The sequence below is a fragment of the Salmo trutta genome, chromosome 3 (genome assembly GCF_901001165.1).
Source record: "Salmo trutta chromosome 3, fSalTru1.1, whole genome shotgun sequence".
NCBI lineage: Eukaryota > Metazoa > Chordata > Actinopteri > Salmoniformes > Salmonidae > Salmo > Salmo trutta.
This window is the reverse complement of record NC_042959.1, coordinates 50677576-50696811: the sequence shown is the minus strand read 5'-3', so window position 1 is coordinate 50696811 and position 19236 is coordinate 50677576. Positions and strand designations below refer to the sequence as shown.

The 19236-nt window shown below is 44.3% G+C and overlaps 1 protein-coding gene across 1 annotated transcript in view; it reads right to left on the bottom strand.

Annotated features, from left to right (window-relative positions):
• The window catches only part of LOC115177333 (pleckstrin homology-like domain family B member 3), a 33600-nt gene that overhangs the window by 3460 nt on the left and 10904 nt on the right, over positions 1–19236 (bottom strand). The window contains exons 2-13 of the mRNA XM_029738024.1: positions 14006–14154; positions 13630–13740; positions 13261–13398; positions 12789–12917; positions 11305–11487; positions 8775–8885; positions 7157–7258; positions 5321–5408; positions 4436–4625; positions 3981–4068; positions 2543–2692; positions 2029–2236 (exon numbers count right to left, since the gene is read on the bottom strand). Coding sequence (XP_029593884.1) covers positions 2029–2236; positions 2543–2692; positions 3981–4068; positions 4436–4625; positions 5321–5408; positions 7157–7258; positions 8775–8885; positions 11305–11487; positions 12789–12917; positions 13261–13398; positions 13630–13740; positions 14006–14152 — 1645 coding nt within the window. The 5' untranslated portion in view covers positions 14153–14154. The remainder of the gene's footprint in view (positions 1–2028; positions 2237–2542; positions 2693–3980; positions 4069–4435; positions 4626–5320; positions 5409–7156; positions 7259–8774; positions 8886–11304; positions 11488–12788; positions 12918–13260; positions 13399–13629; positions 13741–14005; positions 14155–19236) is intronic.

Sequence of the window (19236 nt, the reverse complement as noted above, 5' to 3'; positions counted from 1 at the left end):
CCCTGACTGAGTTTGTAATACCTACATGTTTCAAGCAGACCACCATAGTCCCTGTGCCCAAGGAAGAGAAGATAACCTGCCTAAATGATTACCACCCCGTAGCACTCACATCAGTAAACATGAAGTGCTTTGAAAGGCTGGTCATGGCTCACATCAACAGCATCCTCCCGGATACCCTAGACACACTCCAATTCGCATACCTGCCCAACAGATCCACAGATGACGCAATCTCAATCGCACTCCACACTGCCCTTTCCCACCTGGACAAAAGGAACACCTATGTGAGAATGCTGTTCATTGACTGCAGCTCAGTGTTCAACACCATAGTTCCCACAAAGCTCATCACTAAGGACCCTGGGACTAAACACCTCCCTCTGCAACTGGATCCTGGACTTCCTGACGGGCCGCCCCCAGGTGGTAAGGTTAGGCAACAACACGTCTGCTACACTGATACTCAACACTGGGGGCCCTCAGGGGTGTGTGCTTAGTCCCCTCCTGTACTCCCTGTTCACCCACGACTGAGTGGCCAAACACGACCCCAACACAATCATTAAGTTTGCTGACAACACAACAGTGGTAGGCCTGATCACCGACAACGATGAGACAGCCTATAGGAAGGAGGTCAGAGACCTGGCAGTGTGGTGCCAGGACAACAACCTCTCCCTCAATGTGAGCAAGACAAAGGAGCTGATCGTGGACTACAGGAAAAGGCGGGCCGAACAGGCCCCCATTAACATCGACAGGGCTGTAGTGGAGCGGGTCGAGAGTTTCAAGTTCTTTGGTGTTCACATCACCAATGAACTATCATGGTCCAAACACACCAAGACAGTCATAAAGAGGTCACAACAACACCTTTTCCCCCTCAAGAGACTGGCATGGGTCCCCAGATCCTCAAAAAGTTCTACAGCTGCACCATCGAGAGCATCCTGACCGGTTGCATCACTGCCTGGTATGGTAACTGCTCGGCATCTGACCGCAAGGCACTACGGAGGGTAATGCCTTTACGGCCCAGTACATCACTGTGATCAAGTTCCTGCCATCCAGGACCTATATACTAGGCGGTGTCAGAGAAAAGCCCAAATAATTGTCAAAGACTCCAGTCACCCAAGTCATAGACCTTTTTCTCTGCTACCGCATGGCAAGCGGTACCGGAGCGCCAAGTCTAGGACCAAAAGGTTCATTAACAGCTTCAACCCCCAAGCCTTCTGTATAATTAACAAAATGGCCACAGGATTATTTACATTTGTTTTTTACACTGCTGCTACTCGCTGTTTATTATCTATGCATAGTCAGTTCACCCCTACCTACATGTACAAATTACCTCGACTAACCTGTACATTGACTCGGTACCGGTACCCCCTGCATATAGCCTTGTTATTGTTATTTTATTGTGTTACTTTTTATTATTTTTTACTTTATTTCATTTGGTAAATATTTTCTTAACTCTTTCTTGAACTGCATTGTTAAGCGCTTGTAAGTAAGCATTTCACGGTAAGGTCTACACATGCATTCGGCGCATGTGACAAATAAAGTTTGATTTGTTTTGATTTTGATGCATAAACTATAATATGCCTACGGGTGTTTTTAAAATATCATCACCTTAGAAAGCTGTCCATTAGGCTTTGAAACAACATCTACAATAACCATGTCTTACACTCAGGTTCAACCTGCTGTTGAACTTCTTTCTTCAAATTGATCCTCACAGTGAGGTGAGTTTTAAAAGCACAATACTGTTTTGATGAAATTTTTTAATTAATTTGCATTGATGTCAGAGTGGTTAGAGGGACAACAGAGCCCTGAATACTAGGCCATTAGGAACTGATGATCATTAGCAAGTTGGGTACTATCTAAGCATGTCCAGAGTGCATAACAGGAGATTACCTTAACGTCACATGGAAATTTACAGTGGTCATGACTCATGACTGCCGGTGTGGCGGTAAAAGGGTCACCGCGACAACCCTAGCATTTAGGCTTATACATACCAACACCCACCACACACACACAGTCTCTCTCTCTCAGCCCCCTCACCTGTGTAGTAGGCTAGCCGCCTGTGGTCCATATCGAAGAGGAACCACCTCCTCCTCCAGGTCTTGACCCGCCCTCCTCGCTTGGTCAAGAAGCCGGCACAGCGGCGAGGGGACATACGCAGGCCCATGCACCCCGCCACCCCGTGACCCAGCGACTCCACGTGGGCCCGCAGGTCAAAGTTCGCAGAGAGGAAGAGAGGTAGGGAGCGCTGAGAAAAAGAATGAGTATAATGTATATAATTTCAATATAAATATGCAAAAAAAAAAGATCAACGTTACAAGATTAGTGAGAAGGAGACAGACAGAAAGAAAGACAGATTGAGAGAGCAATAAGCCGGGAGAAAGGAGAGGTTGGAGAAAGGATGTATAGCACTATAGAGAACACAGACAGACACAGACAGACAGACAGACAGACAGACAGACAGACAGACAGACAGACAGACAGGCAGACAGACAGACAGACAGACAGACAGACAGACAGACAGACAGACAGACAGACAGACAGACAGACAGACCTCAGGGGAGCTGGGGACTAGACTGGTGGTTTTGGGCTGCTCCTCTGGGTCAGGGACTGGCCTGGTCTGGTACTCTACTAGTTCTGCTGCTCCTCGACCCTCCAGCTCCCTCTGCCTCCTCTCCTCCACTACCACCTGCCTCCTTTCCTCCTGGATCAACACACAGGCTCTATCTCAATTATCCACTTCCTTGTATCCTATCTCCTCGTGTCCTTATTAATCGTATTGAAGAAGGTGCCTCCCTTTGAAGACCTTCTTCAATTAGTTTTTCGTTTTTAGAAAGAGGCATACTTTTATTGAAAACGGGGGGATTAAGATTAAGTACAATATCTAGGCTGAGGCATATACACTCCCCTACGTATTTATTTGGACAGTGAAGCTATAACTTCATTTGCCTCTATACGCCAGCATTTTGGATTTGAGATGACTTTTTTTATATGAGGCGACAGTACAGAAGGTCACATTTTATTTTAGGGTATTTTCATACATATGTTTTACTGTTTAGAAATGAAAGCACTTTATGCATCTATCCCCCCCATTTGAAGGTGTCATAAGTATTTGGACAAATTCACTTAAAATGTTAGCATGTTTTGGGGGCATGATCCTTGTGCATCTGTAACTTTCTCATTCATCATTATTCTCGATTCATTCACGATTATCCGTAATCATGGTAGCATCCACGTGAATGTAGAAGTGTTCAGAAATATATTATATTCTTATTTACAATAAAAGTGACACAAAATGACACAATACATTATTTACTATTCATTTCTATTGGGCATAAAATAATCTGAAACACAACCAAAACAAACAGCAAATGCATCCAACAAGTTTGTAGAGTCACACGCTTGTTGTAATAATTGCGTGCTAGGAATATGGGATCAAATACTAAACTTTTGACTACATTTAATACACTATAAGTGAAATTGTCCAAATACTTATGACACCTTCAAAATGGGGGCACTAGATACATAAAGTGCATTCATTTCTAAATAATAAAACATATATGTATGAAAATACCCTAAAATAAAAGGTGAAATTCTGTACTGATGCTTCATATAAAACAAGTTTTAGCTTCACTGTCCAAATAAATACATTGGGGAGTGTATTTGCTCGGTGTTGGAGACACAGTAGTGATGACATAGTTCAGTTTTGTTCATTTTCTATGAAGTGTTCTTCCATTTCACAGTCTGTTTTCTTCTGGTGGTCATGTTAATTATGTATGGTAATCAGTCAGTTGTCACACAACAGGGTTGTGTTCATTAAGCAACAAACAGAAGAAAACTGACTGAAATAGGGAGAGACTACCTGAATTAATCGTCCAATAATAAACAAACGTTTTTAAACGTTTTGTTACAGTGTGCCCTAATGAATATGACCCAGCATGTCTAAAGCTGTGTGTCTCTGGTGATTAGGGATGTTAGTGGTGGTGACTCACCCTCTCTTTGAGAAGCCGCTCTCTCTCTGCCTTGGCCTCCCTCAGTCTCCTCTCAATCTCCACCAGGTTTAACAGTCCCAGACTCGGGCTGGAGGGAGAAAGAAAAATACATGCATGTCAGCAGAGTTATTGGCATTATTGTCGTCAGAGACACAGACACAGACGTACAAACATACAGACACAAGCACACATGCCCACACAGAGTGAGAGCTGCATTTATATTTCACTCACACACACCTAGAAAACTCACCTGACCAGTCTATCACACTCCCCTTCACATCAACTACATCTCCACTCTGACCCAATCACCCAATCAATCTTCCACAGACAACTCATCCATTCCCTCTCCTCCTGACAGCCAATCAGTTACCTCCTCTTATTCACTCACAATACAATCACACTAACATGTTCCTTTAAACTTTGTGTGACTTTAGACATTTTTTCCCTCCACTGACCTGGCAGCACGGGAGCTACTAGCACTGCTACAGGGGGTGAGGAGACCACTGCCATTGCTGGGCCCAGGTCTGTGCCCGTTGCTGTGCCCGTTGCTGTGCCCGTTGCTGTGCCCGTTGCTGTGCTGGTGGGAGGGGAGGGGGGAAGTGAAGCGCTCTGGGCTCGGACTGTCAGGTACCATTCTCACCAGCCCTGTGAAAGAGATAGAGAAACAGAGAGAGACAGAGACAGATAGAGAGAGTGAGAGAGAAAGAGGAAGGGACACAAAAACAGCACACACAGCACTTATTATATTATATAAGAGACATGGTAAGGAGAGCACGAGAAAGGGGGAGAGAATAGAGAGAGCAGAGGAGAGAAAATAGAGGGAGAGAATGGATGACAGTGCAGACATACAAACACGCACAAACACACACACACAGTGGGTTAGAGAGAGAGCCTAGAAATGGGATTTAGGCAACAGTGGAGCAAACAAACTGAACAGAATTTCTAAAGAACAGCCATAGACTAGTAGCCCCACTGGCTCATCCAGTTCATACAGCTATATCCTGCTCATGGCATGGTAATAACACACAGCTACGTCTGCTACTGACACGCCTTAGCAGAAACTGAAAAGGCAGAGAGAGAGAAAGAGATGGAGAAAGAGAGAAGCAGAGAGAGACAGGGAGAGAGAGAGACAGGGAGAGAGAGAGGGAGAGAGAGAGGAGAGCGAGAGAAAGAGAGAGAGAGCAGCAGAGAAAGAGAGAGAGATGGGGTGAAACTAAACAAATACACAGACAAAGACAGAGGATCAAAGAGCAAGAGAAAGCAAAAATGTATAAATGCTCTGAGGTAAAGCAAATGAAAAACACAAAGGAATTCATAATTAAACACCAATCATAGCTCACCTTGCGCCGAGACCGGCCTATCAGCGAGCTTGTTGTTGCGGTGCGAGCTCCGTCTCCGGGATAAACTGGCGGATTCTTTGGCTTGTTCCTGAAGTTAGGGAATAACACTGTGAGTTTGTGTTTCAGTACATTACTAGGAGAAAAACAACAAGTTAATCAAATCAGTGTTTATGTACAGTGGCAAGAAAAAGTATGTGAACCCTTTGGATTTACCTGGATTTCTGCATAAATTTGTCATAAAATTTGATCTGATCTTCATCATAGTCAGAACAATAGACAAACACAGTGTGCTTAAACTAATAACAGAAATGATTGTCTTGTCTATATTGAATACATAATTTAAACATTGACATTGTAGGTTGGGAAAAGTATGTGAACCCCTAGGCTAATTACTTCTCCAAAAGCTAATTGGAGTCAGGAGTCATCTAGAGTCCAATCAATGAGACAAGATTGGAGATGTTGGTTAGAGCTGCCCTGCCCTATAAGAAACACTCACAACATTTTTGTTTGCTATTCACAAGAAGCATTGCCTGATGTGAACCATGCCTCGAAAAAACGAGATCTCAGAAGACCTAATATTAAGAATTGTTGACTTGTATAAAGCTGGAAAGGGTTACATAGGTATCTCTAAAAGCCTTGATGTTCATCAGTCCACGGTAAGACATATTGTCTACAAATGGAGAAAGTTCAGCACTGTTGCTACTCTCCCTAGGAGTGGCCGTCCTGCAAAGATGACTGCAAGAGCACAGTGCAGAATGCTCAATGAGTTTAAGAAGAATCCTAGAGTGTCAGCTAAAGATTTACAGAAATATCTGGAACATGCTAACATCTCTGTTGATGAGTCTACGATACGTAAAACACTAAACAAAAATGGTGTTCATGTGAGGACACCACGGAAGAAGCCACTGCTGTCCAAACAAAACATTGCAGCACGTCTGAAGTTCGCAAAAGAGCACCTGGATGTTCCACAGTGCTTCTGGCAAAATATTCTGTGGACAGATTCAACTAAAGTTGAGTTGTTTGGAAGGAACATGTGTGGAGAAAAAAAGGCACAGCACACCAACATCAAAACCTCATCCCAACTGTAAAGTATGGTGGAGGGAGCATCATGGTTTGGGGCTGCTTTGCTGCCTCAGGGCCTGGACAGCTTGCTATCATCGACGGAAAAATGAATTCCCAAGTTTATCAAGACATTTTGCAGGAGAATGAAAGGCTATCTGTCCGCCAATTGAAGCTCAGCAGAAGTTGGGTGATGCAACAGGACAACAACCCAAAACACAGAAGTAAATCAACAACAGAATGGCTTCAACAGAAGAAAATAAGCCTTCTGGAGTGGCCCAGTCAGAGTCCTGACTTCAACCCGATTTTAAAATGTTGTGGCATGACCTCGAGAGCGGTTCACACCAGACATCCTAAGAATATTGCTGAACTGAAACAGTTTTGTAAAGATGAATGGTCCAAAATTCCTCCTGACCGTTGTGCAGGTCTGATCAGCAACTACAGAAAACGTTTGGTTGAGTTTATTGCTGCCAAAGGAGGGTCAACCAGTTATTAAATCCAAGGGTTCACATACTTTTCCCACCCTAAACTGTGAATGTTTAGATGGGGTGTTCAATAAAGACATGAAAACGTATAATTGTTTGTGTGTTACTAGTTTAAGCAGAATGTGTTTGTCTATTGTTGTGACTTGGATGGAGATCAGATCAAATGTTATTATCAATTTATGCAGAAATCCAGGTAATTCCAAAGGGTTCACATACTTTTTCTTGCCACTGTATGTGTCACATACAATTGGCAAACATGATCCATGTCAATGGTAACGGCCCGGCAACACACCTGAGGTGATTTGTGAATGGTCAGCGGCGAGAGTGACATCATGCAAGGGACCGAGCTGGGGATGTTGGACCAATCAGTGAGTGGCTTCTTCTCTTTCAAGACCTGATAGGAAATGGGAGTATGACCGTTATATAACCGGTTATGGCATAAACTCAGCCGTGAAGAGGAGAGTGAAAAAAGAGACAAGTGAATGTTGTTATAATGACCTAGACATGTCAGTTAGGTTGGCCAGACCGTCAGTCATCAGACCTGGATGACCACACGACACACTAAGACGGTTGTGTCAACATTTAGCCATGGCACATAATGAAATGACATAGTGGGAGTGTAACAAGTAGTAAAATACATTCTGCAACTCACTGAGAATGGAAAACGCATGCCAGCTCTCAGGAACCACCCTAATGAGTTAAAAAAAATGATCTCCCTCTCACTATATCTCGCTTTCACTCCTTCCCTCCCACCCCTTCTCCCTGACTCACAGACACATGAGCAATTCAGAAGCGGCATGCATTCTCTGTTAACCCGTCTCAGTCTCTCTCTCTCTCTCTCTCTCTCTCTCGTGTCTGGATGAGCAATGAAATCAATTTCTCTCTGACAAAAACAGTTCCATCTCTTCTCATTAGTGACTACTACCCATATGACTACCCTAGCATGTCATACAAAGTCATATTGCATTCAGACACAGTTGTACAGAAACACACTGTCTGTCCCTCCTTTCTCCCCCTATCTGCCACTTCCTTGTGCACTCCCTCTCTCGTCCTAGTATTAACTGACACACTTAGCCTGTATTAAATGCCTTTTCTGATTAACCCAATCTACAGACACTTGAAGCATGCATATTTGATTTGTAGTGTCTCTCAGCTTACCGGTGTTGTTGCGACGCTTTTAAGTTATCTCAGCTTGTCTTCTCTCACTCCCTCTCTTTCTCTCCCTCATAGTCACCCTCCCCTGTTCTGCTTTTCTCTTCCCTGTTTCTTCCCTCCCTCCCTCCCTTCAGTCATGCCTCTCTCTCGCTCACTCTCTATGCTCAGTTGTGCTCTTTCCCTGTCTCTAACTAGTCTCCTCCCCCTTTTCAACTTGCCCTGTTATAATTCTAATCAAAGGCATGTCATTGGTTCAACAGCAAACAATATCACTGTCCAAGCAGGGAGTTGACAAGTCATACACTTAGGCGCTTCAGACAACCATTATGAATATTGAATGAAAACACTAGCAACAATGGACATTCTTATCTAGCTTCCAAGCACTTCATTTATATTTTACATTTTAGTCATTTAGCAGACGCAGTTTGTACATTCATCTTAAGATAGCTAGGTGGGACAACCACATATTACAGGCATAGAAAGTTCATTTTCCCTCAATAACGTAGCTATCAGTAGATCAGTAGGTGACATGACAGAACTTGGGAAGGTTGAAAACGAGGCGGGCTGCAGTGCTCTGGATAAGTTGCAGGGGTTTGACGGCACAAGCGGGACTTCAGACACTTGATTTAATGTATCATATTTATCATACTTGAGCCACCGGGAATATAAGACATAATAATTTCCCCGATAAATAATAAATAAATAAAGTTAAAGTTATGACATTTGCTGATCATCAGTGTCTGTTCCCTTATTACCCTTTGAGCAGGGTGGAGCAACTCTTTCCTCTCCTTCCTCAAGGCATTCATCTCTCTGTCCTTCTCTCTCTCCATCTCCTTCAACTGCTTCTCAAGCTGCTGGACTCGCTCCTGAAGAAATCAATGAATGAAGAAAAGAAATCAACCAATGAAACGTCAGGCACTTAATATTAAACATCGCATCATTCTGTCTCCTGTAATTCATGTACTGCGTGTTCACTGGCATGCTAGACAGATGATGTTGTTGTTGTTAGTACTATAGAGTTGTTGTTTTAAATATGCGCAGTATCTTATCTGTTATGTCTCATGTCTTGTGTTAATAGTCAATTACTCTAGGTATGTTCAATGGCACACCTTCCAACATCCATTTGAGTTATGAGAGGAGATGAGGGATGAATAACAGAGGAGAGGAGGGAGAGATGAATGACAGAGGAGAGGAGTGAGAGATGAATGACAGAGGAGAGGAGTGAGGGATGAATAACAGAGGAGAGGAGTGAGAGATGAATAAAAGAGGAGAGGAGTGAGGGATGAATAACAGAGGAGAGGAGTGAGGGATGAATAACAGAGGAGAGGAGTGAGAGATGAATGACAGAGGAGAGGAGTGAGAGATGAATAACAGAGGAGAGGAGGGAGAGATGAATGACAGAGGAGAGGAGTGAGAGATGAATAACAGAGGAGAGGAGGGAGAGATGAATGACAGAGGAGAGGAGTGAGAGATGAATAACAGAGGAGAGGAGTGAGAGATGAATGACAGAGGAGAGGAGTGAGAGATGAATAACAGAGGAGAGGAGGGAGAGATGAATAACAGAGGAGAGGAGTGAGAGATGAATAACAGAGGAGAGGAGTGAGAGATGAATAACAGAGGAGAGGAGTGAGGGATGAATAACAGAGGAGAGGAGTGAGAGATGAATGACAGAGGAGAGGAGTGAGGGATGAATAACAGAGGAGAGGAGTGAGAGATGAATGACAGAGGAGAGGAGTGAGGGATGAATAACAGAGGAGAGGAGGGAGAGATGAATGACAGAGGAGAGGAGTGAGAGATGAATAACAGAGGAGAGGAGGGAGAGATGAATAACAGAGGAGAGGAGTGAGAGATGAATAACAGAGGAGAGGAGTGAGAGATGAATAACAGAGGAGAGGAGTGAGAGATGAATAACAGAGGAGAGGAGTGAGAGATGAATAACAGAGGAGAGGAGTGAGAGATGAATAACAGAGGAGAGGAGTGAGAGATGAATAACAGGAGAGGAGGGAGAGATGAATAACAGGAGAGGAGTGAGAGATGAATGACAGAGGAGAGGAGTGAGGGATGAATAACAGAGGAGAGGAGTGAGAGATGAATAACAGAGGAGAGGAGTGAGAGATGAATGACAGAGGAGAGGAGTGAGGGATGAATAACAGAGGAGAGGAGTGAGAGATGAATAACAGAGGAGGAGTGAGAGATGAATAACAGAGGAGAGGAGTGAGAGATGAATGACAGAGGAGAGGAGTGAGGGATGAATAACAGAGGAGAGGAGTGAGGGATGAATAACAGAGGAGAGGAGTGAGAGATGAATAACAGAGGAAAGGAGTGAGAGATGAATAACAGAGGAGAGGAGTGAGAGATGAATGACAGAGGAGATGAGTGAGAGATGAATGACAGAGGAGAGGAGTGAGGGATGAATAACAGAGGAGAGGAGTGAGAGATGAATAACAGAGGAGAGGAGTGAGAGATGACAGGGAAGAAAGAATTAGTGATGTCAGCTCAGCACAGTTAATATGTCAGAGAGGAGGAGATAGAGAAAGAGAAAGACAGAGAGAGAGAGACCGAGACAGAGACCGAGAGAGAGAGTGGTATAGAGATGAGCTGTCAACCCAAGCAAGGCCACAGTGCAGCTGAATCAACTCTCTCCCACTCTCTCCTCCTCTCTTTCCATCACTATCACTTGTTTCATCTATCTTTCTCTATTCTCCCACTTTTCCACCTCATCACATGATATCCTAAGTTTATCCTCTTTCTTCTCTCTCCTCACGATACAACCCTTCTTTTTATCCTTCAACCCCTCCCCACCACTATCACCATACCCCTTTAACCTTCCCTCTCCATTCTCTACTTTTAGTCCCTCTCCTCTCCTCCTCCAATTCCTCAATTGACCAGCTCTCCCTTCATCTATACATCTTTCTCCACTTTCCCTCCCTCCCTCCCTCCCTCCCTCCCTCCCTCCCTCCCTCCCTAAGGGGCTTCTGATGCAATTGCCTAACTTGTTTGTGCAGTCATGTGACAGTGGAGGGTGATGCCGTATAGTGTGAGGAGAAGGGAGAGTTCACGTTCATGTCTCCGTTTGAGAAGAGGAGGATGAGGGGATGGGGGTTACTTGTGAGAAGCCGTTTCCAAACAGAGAGTGACTACCATTGGGGGCACAGAGTGGGGGGGGGGGGCATTTAGAGAGAGTCTGTGGTGGGGGATACGCTTCTAACCAAACCAGTAGAACCTGCTTGGAGATGTGAGATTCTCTGAAATGTTGTCGTCTTTTATTTGTCAACCCTGGCTTACCTGCGCTGAGTTGACAGCATGCTTTTGGCATGAGATCTCCTTCTCCTTATCTTCCTCGTTCCCGCTCTCCTTCCCTTCAATCTTTCCTTCGCTCTCCTCCTCCTCTATTCCGGCCTCGCTCTCCAGGACACGGAATTCCCAGTCCTCGAACACCCGGCCGGCTGCATCCACCATCTCTTTCTCCTGGAAGAGAGAGAGAGAGAGGGACGGAGGGAAAGAGAGATGGAACAGAGAGAGAGAAAGAGAGCAGGATGGAGGGAGAGAGAGAGAGACAGAGGAAAGAGAGACGGAACAGAGAGAAATGGAGAGAAAAAGAGAGTGTGATGGAGGGATGCAGAGAGAGAAAGTGATGAATAAAGATGCAGAAGGAGAGGAACAGACAGAAAATGGAAGAAAGCTGTCGATTAGTACAGAAAGAGCCTGTGGCTTAGAACACTAAAACAAAAAACAACTGATTAGACCACTCCATTCAAGAACATGAATTAAACACAGACCATAAACCCTAAGTCCTAGGTCTCTAGTGTGTGTCCCAAAGGCCACCCTATTCTCTATATAGTACACTTCTTTTGACCAGGACTCTTGTTAAAAGTACTGCACTATATTGGGAATAGGGTGCCATGTGGGACACATCCTCTGTCATCAGAATGACACGCCATGTCAGTGTCACTGCCAAAATGCACAATGAACCCTTTGTCTGCCTGCATGTCTGTCTCAGATACCTTTATGACACTTTGACCTATCAGGTAGAAGAGGTACTACAAAGATAACTAGTACCGCCGACAAGAAAGAACATACAGTAACTTAACAGAAATAGAACGGAACTATGTCTTTGTGCCCCTGAGGCCAGCTTAGCTATCTATCGTGTCCCAAGGCAGTAAGTTGTGAATGTGGCTAGGGCTACGTTCTATGGCGCTGTTGTTTGTTATACTGTATCTTCGTCCTCATGTCCTTATGCACTCTTTCCTCTTCTTTCCCCTTGGGTTCTCATGCAATCCTTTATAACCATGACCAGAGAGATTTGAATTAGAACACATGATGTTAAATGGGTTCCAACCAGAGGCAATGTGAGAGCATGCTGTCACTAGCACCCGAATTCAACTGTATATGAGGCTAGAGCCAAAAGCTAGCTCTCCACTGCACAAAGTTGACTTCACTTCAGGTCTCAGGGCAGGTGATGTCACCCTGCCAGGCTAGGCTACCTGTGAACTGCCCCTACTACATCTAGCCAGACGAACAGGAAGAAGATGCAGTGCATTCTCTTTTACACGCAGTCTCATGGCAAAGGCAGAAAATCAGTTAACTGGGTACTATTCATAAGGTACTAAACAGTTGAATTCAGGTGCTAGTGACAGCATGGTCTCACACTGCCTCTGAAACAACCTGGACTTAAAAGCGCTCTTTTTCTTTTGCAAAATGTTTTAAAACATTGCGTGCCTTAATGAATACCACCCCAGTCAGTGACTGTTCCTGGATCAGTAAATCACCTGTTGTAGTTGGACCAGTAGCTGCTCTCTCTGGCCCTCTGGCTGACTGGGGATCAGTGTCTCCTTCTCCACCAACCTACTCCTCAGCTCCTCAACCCGGGCCCTCTCCACCTCCAGACTGGCTCGCTCCTACAGAGAGAGAGAAAAGAGGAGGATGAGAGAGAGGGAACAGTCGTCTCTTTATATAAAGATCCATCTGTTTGTCAGATCATTCCGCTATCACATAGCTTAGGCCTATAGTGTAAAGTGTCACATGGAGTGACTCGGTGTCTACCTCACTGCTATAGCTACTCATGTTCAGGCCATATCACTCTCGAGTCCCAAACCATGAGACACAAACATACCGCCTGAAGACAGGATGCTTTGGATGGTATTGAATGGAGCTCTGTCTGTGTACCGCTAACCGTCCGTCAGTCTGTCTGTGACTGTCTGCGTGGCTTCTCATGCTCCTTGTGTGTACAGTACTACTGACCTTCTGTCTGTCCGTCTGTCTGTGTGTCTCCTTGTGCCTGCCTTCCTCCTGCAGTGTCTGTAGACCCAGAGTGTGTCTGCGTAGCTCGTTCCTCTCCTCCTGCAGCTCGCCCTCCAACAGGGCTATCTCCAGCTGCAGCTGGAGTGGCAGACAGGAGAGAGATAGAGAGGTCAGTCCCACAAAGAAGAATGCAGAATGTGCCTTTGAAGGAGACATTAGAAAAAAGGAGTTGGTTTGTTTTGAACAGATCCAGAATCAGACTTCATCAGGTACATTTACTGAACAGCCACCACTCTTCATAAAAACGGTTTGATATGAGACACAATCAGGGTTTAACTTGGTTCATTCATTAATCCCTCGGTGTCTCACCTCTATCTTTAGCTCCTCCCTCTGCTGGTCGATCTCTGTGATTCGCTGTTGCAGCATGGAGGGCAATAGTAGGATCCTCGGTGACCGTGCCTCTAAACGTTTGGCTGGAGACTGAGAGGTAGAGAAGAGACACACAGAAGACTGAAAAGAGACTATTCAACCTGGATCTAAAAGTCATTCCGGTGGCTCAGTTGGTTAGAGTGCGATGACTGCGGCGCCAAAGTTACCGGTTCAATTCCAGCGTTGGACACATACACTGATGTATATGTTGTGTTGCTTTGGATCGCAGCGTCTGACTCTGACCACATTACCAGAATAAACAACCAACCCAACCAGCCACCTGACGCAAGTTAACGTGAGACCCACTCCTCCTTACCCTCTCACTCTCTGTGCTGCTGCTCTCTGTGTCTGACTCCACCCCTGAAGAGGCGGGGCTTTGCCCTCCAGCCAATCGGGTGACCCATGGCGGCCGCAAGCCCTGCTCCCATCGGCTCCTTGGGGTGTCTATATTGTGAAGGTGCATTTCTGTAGGATAGAAGGAGATGGGACGATTGTACATGACTTGATGACTTGATGAAATAGGGTTAGTGCTATCTGGGATCCTTGGATGTCCCTGACCTTGACCAGTACCCCTTACCTTGCCCATTTTAAATGTGAACTTCAATGGGGTGACGTCCCAAGGATCCCGGATGGCAAGGACACTGAACATAGTGGTAATTCAATACACCGCATGGTTAAGAGCAAAAGCAACCAGGTGACAGTTCACAGAAGTGATACTACACTATGAGCAGTACACCAGTGTGTCAGCAGCACTAAGCACTTTAAAGCAGAATATCCCCCTGACTTCCAGAAGGATGTTACAGTTGATGGAGAAAACACTCAGGAAAAAGCGATAGTGAAAGAGAGGAGAGAACACAGGATGTGAGAAGGTGGTTTGGGATTGTATTTCAGGACAAGGACTGTTAGCGCAAGGCTTTTGCTGTATGGACAGAGGGTACTGTACAGTAAACAATGCCTATTCACCTCCCAGCTTTTTGAAGTGCATTGTGGGGAAGAATGGCACACAAATTTGAGTCAGTGCAATGATGTGGTCTTACAATAACCATACACAGATATACATAGAAACAAGAGGGTACTATACACTGCTCCCACACAACACAAAGCCACATTATGAACGATATGCATCACTGGTGAGGTCTTAGATGGAGAATTCTCAGCGATAACTAGGTTATTTAATGTCTTTATGTCACTTGCTCATACGAGTGTAATCGGTAGTAAAATAGCAGCAAATATGATGTAACGACCAAGCAAACCGAGTGCACACACTCACAGGCAGCATCCGAGTACACACACACACACACGCACGCACGCACGCACGCACACACACACACACACACACACACACACACACACACACACACACACACACTCACTCACTCACTCACTCACTCACTCACTCACTCACTCGCATGCATGCACATACACACACACACACACACACGTGGGAAAATAGTCTGGATTCCCATTGTCCAAACCGTTCCCACCCTCTCCTTTTTCCCTCTCTACTCCTCTCATTCCGTCTCTCTGAACTCCTCTCTTCTCTCTCCCTTTCTCGCTCCTCTCCTCCTGCTCTCTCTCTCTCTCTCTCTCTCTCCCTGCACAGGCCTTATTAGGCGATGGGGCCTGGAGGAGTGGCGGCATGGAGATAAATATACAACTCTGATATGAGTGAGGGCTTCCAAACATCAGACTGGCACACTGACACAGAGACAGGCAGAGGAGGGACAGAGAGAGGGACAGAGAGTGGAGGAGGAGAGGAGACAAGTGTGGGGGGAGGGGGGGAGGAAGTGGGTTCTAAAATGTCAGAGGCCAGTGTCATATTTCCAGTGAGGAGATGAAAAACAGTCAGAGTGTGTGGCATATATCTTCACAGAGCTGTACACAGAACATACAATACTATGTTGTTTATAGAATAATAGTGTATGGCTGCATGCAGGAACTATGTATATACTGTGTTTTTAATTGTGTGTGTGTGTGTGTGTGTGTGTGTGTGTGTGTGTGTGTGTGTGTGTGTGTGTGTGTGTGTGTGTGTGTGTGTGTGTGTGTGTGTGTGTGTGTGTGTGTGTGTGTATGGATGCATGCATGCATGTTGAAGAGGACGGCTACCATTCATCAATACCCATAATTACACATACATATTTGACCTAGTAATACCATATGCCAAATTCCATATGGTGAAGTTATTAGTTACTGTTACTTCCATTCCATAAATGTAGATATTACATGTAATAGACACCACATGAAGGTCATGCTTTGGGAAGAGGGCAAAATTAGAGTGAATGCTGGTGAGGAGAAATCTTTGTTTAAACCAAGACTGACTCACATCCATACGACCCAAACGGACGTTTGCATTATCCGGTTGAGATACACTATCAACAGTAAGAGAGACTGTAGTGTTGGAGAGAGAGTCATGCAGGAGTAAAGTCCATTCTGTCATGTCAACACAGATGCTATTCAAAAGCAACAAAACAAAAGCTAAACAAACACACCAGGGGTGAGTCTGTAATGGCACCCTATTGCCTACTTTTGACCAGGGCCCATGGACAACAATACAGAGAAAAGAGAGGACGGGAGGGAGGGAGAGAACACAAAGAGACTAACTTAAAAGGATGGAAAAGAAAGTGAGTAGAAAGGGACATAATTAAGGGGAAAGGGAAAAGGTATAATAGAGAGGAAGATTAAGCTGAACATTTTTGTGTTAATGTGCTGAAAATAGGTATTAAGAAACAGAGGCAGTCCCAAGGAGTGTGTGTGTGTGTGTGTGTGTGTGTGTGTGTGTGTGTGTGTGTGTGTGTGTGTGTGTGTGTGTGTGTGTGTGTGTTAAAGCTGTGCGATCCAGTTGCGCTAGATTTCCTGAACTGATGCGATACCGATAAATAGATGGATAAGTTTATAACATGAATGTGCACCAGTTTTTTTGTATTACCCTTTAAACTACTACAACTAGATTGATGATTGTAGCCATCACGTGTCCCATTAACAATCACCCATATTAACTAAATGTATTTCATTTCAAACTTCTCTAGTATAGGCTACTTATCGTAATGAACGATATCAGCATGGTCGTGTCGATCATTTTCAGTTTATGGCCCCAGCTCTAGTGTGTGTTATACAACTACTGCCCTATCTAGAGGTGACACAATGCGTAACCCTCAAGTCCGAGGTCTGAAGACTCACTCACTCAATCTCTCACACTGTAGTGCTAATGTTTCCCCTCGACTCAGCAATAACCAGCAAGAGTTGAAGCGTCATACCCCTAGTACACACACAAGAACATACACAAGAACATACACGCCCTCTCAACAGTGATCGATCATACACGAACAGAAGCAAGGATTCCACAATAATTAGATTCCCCAATCCTTACTACCAACACACAAACACACAGAAAGTGATAGAGAAAAAAAGTACACAATTGGAGTTCATTCATACTTGTCCCTCCTCCCTCGCACTGCAGTTGGTAATATGCAATCATATCTAAAGAAGTGGAAGTCTGTTCACTCTTGACCCACCTGTGTTAACAGGATTACAGGACTGTGATTCAATTCAATTCAAACAACTTTAATCATCCCTGAGGGGCAATTATTGCTAGCAGCCATAGGACACTGATTGGTGTGTGTGTGTGTTTGTATTTGTGTGTGTGTGTGTGTGTGTGTGTGTGTGTGTGTGTGTGTGTGTGTGTGTGTGTGTGTGTGTGTGTGTGTGTACGAGCCAATGTTCTTCCTCTAGCCCCTTTAATAACCACTTGAGGTCAGGTTTGGATCCTGTTAAACTTCAGCTGACGGAATCATCATCAACCCCCTGGGTGACAACGCTCATGTGTTGGCCTATCAGCCTTATCTATCTGAAGAGGACAGGCTTCAGCCACAGTCATAGATACACAGTTCAACAAACTCTGTTTGATCATTTGACGGTGGCAATTTTGGTACCATAAAATCCATGACAATTGTCTTGTGTTGGAATGCTCATGGAACGTTTTGTGTGAATATGGAGAATCATTTGACGAACTCAGTGACAGCAGAATACAGCAGTACTTCTACAATTAGGGATGCACGATACATCGGTGAACATATCGGAATCGGACGATATTAGCTAAAAATGCCAACATCGGTATCGGCCCGATGTCTAGTTTAACGCCTATGTGAAAAACGATGTCAAAGCTGATGTGCATACCAATATAACACAGGAACGTGACGTAATGACGCCATGTAAAATGTTGCGCTACAGGTGCAACACAGAATTCCTAACCTAGTCCACAATGTCTGCTGTGTGAATCGACCAGTAAACAAGTCGAGCAGTCATTTCAAAGAGTAAGAACATTTCAGCAAGACAACTTAAAGGCGAAATCCATTAACGCCAAGATAATGGAATTCATTGCCCTTGACAATCAACCATTCTCTGTCGTGGGTGATGTTGGCTTTCGCGACTGGTCGAGCACTGGTACACACTAACATTACCAAGTGCACTATTGTTCAGATGTTGCCCTACTGGAGTTACACAGTAATAGCGTCACTGCTATTAGCTTCACGACATACTATGGAATGCTGTTTGGGTCTTTGTGTGTCAAAAAAGATACATGTCAAATAACACTATATGATGCATTAAATAACCTTTTAATTTCACACGTCAAATAACACAGTTCTATTATAGAATGTTGTGTGTTCTGAATTTGCACGTGCAAACCAAGCGCCACGACTAATATCAGTAGCACTCATTGAGCAATTATGACTTTGATTATTCAGTTATATTTTTTTATTAACCTTTATTTAACTAGGCAAATCAGTTAACAACAAATTCTTATTTACAATGACAGCCTAGGAACAGTGGGTTAACTGCCTTCTTCAGGGGCAGAATGACAGATTTTTACCTTGTCAGCTCGGGGATTCAATCTAGCAACCTTTTGGTCACTGGCCCAACGCTCAAACCACTAGGCTACCTGCCATTTAAGCAATAGACAGCAACATCTTAACGGGTAATTAAATGACACATATTTCACGCGAATTTAACAACAACTTGCAGGCATTGGGTTCAGAACAACCTTTTTTTTTTTTTTTTTTAAACACTTCTAAGACTAGAAGGGCAAGTGCCTGTCTCTCACAGAGTCACACTGACTGTGACCATAGTTCCCCAATATAATTGTATGGAGAAATGGCAAAGAAAAAGTAGGCTAAGCACTGTGTAGCCTATTCAAAACCATACGTACATTCACAATCAAGACAAGTGACAAGAGCTAGGCTATATACAGTGGCTTGCGAAAGTATTCACCCCCTTGGCATTTTTCCTATTTTGTTGCCTTACAACCTGGAATGAAAATGGATTTTGGGGGGGTTTGCATCATTTGATTTACACAACGTGCCACTTTGAAGACGCAAAATACACTGCTCAAAAAAATAAAGGGAACACTTAAACAACACAATGTAACTCCAAGTCAATCACACTTCTGTGAAATCAAACTGTCCACTTAGGAAGTAACACTGATTGACAATACATTTCACATGCTGTTGTGCAAATGGAATAGACAACAGGTGGAAATTATAGGCAATTAGC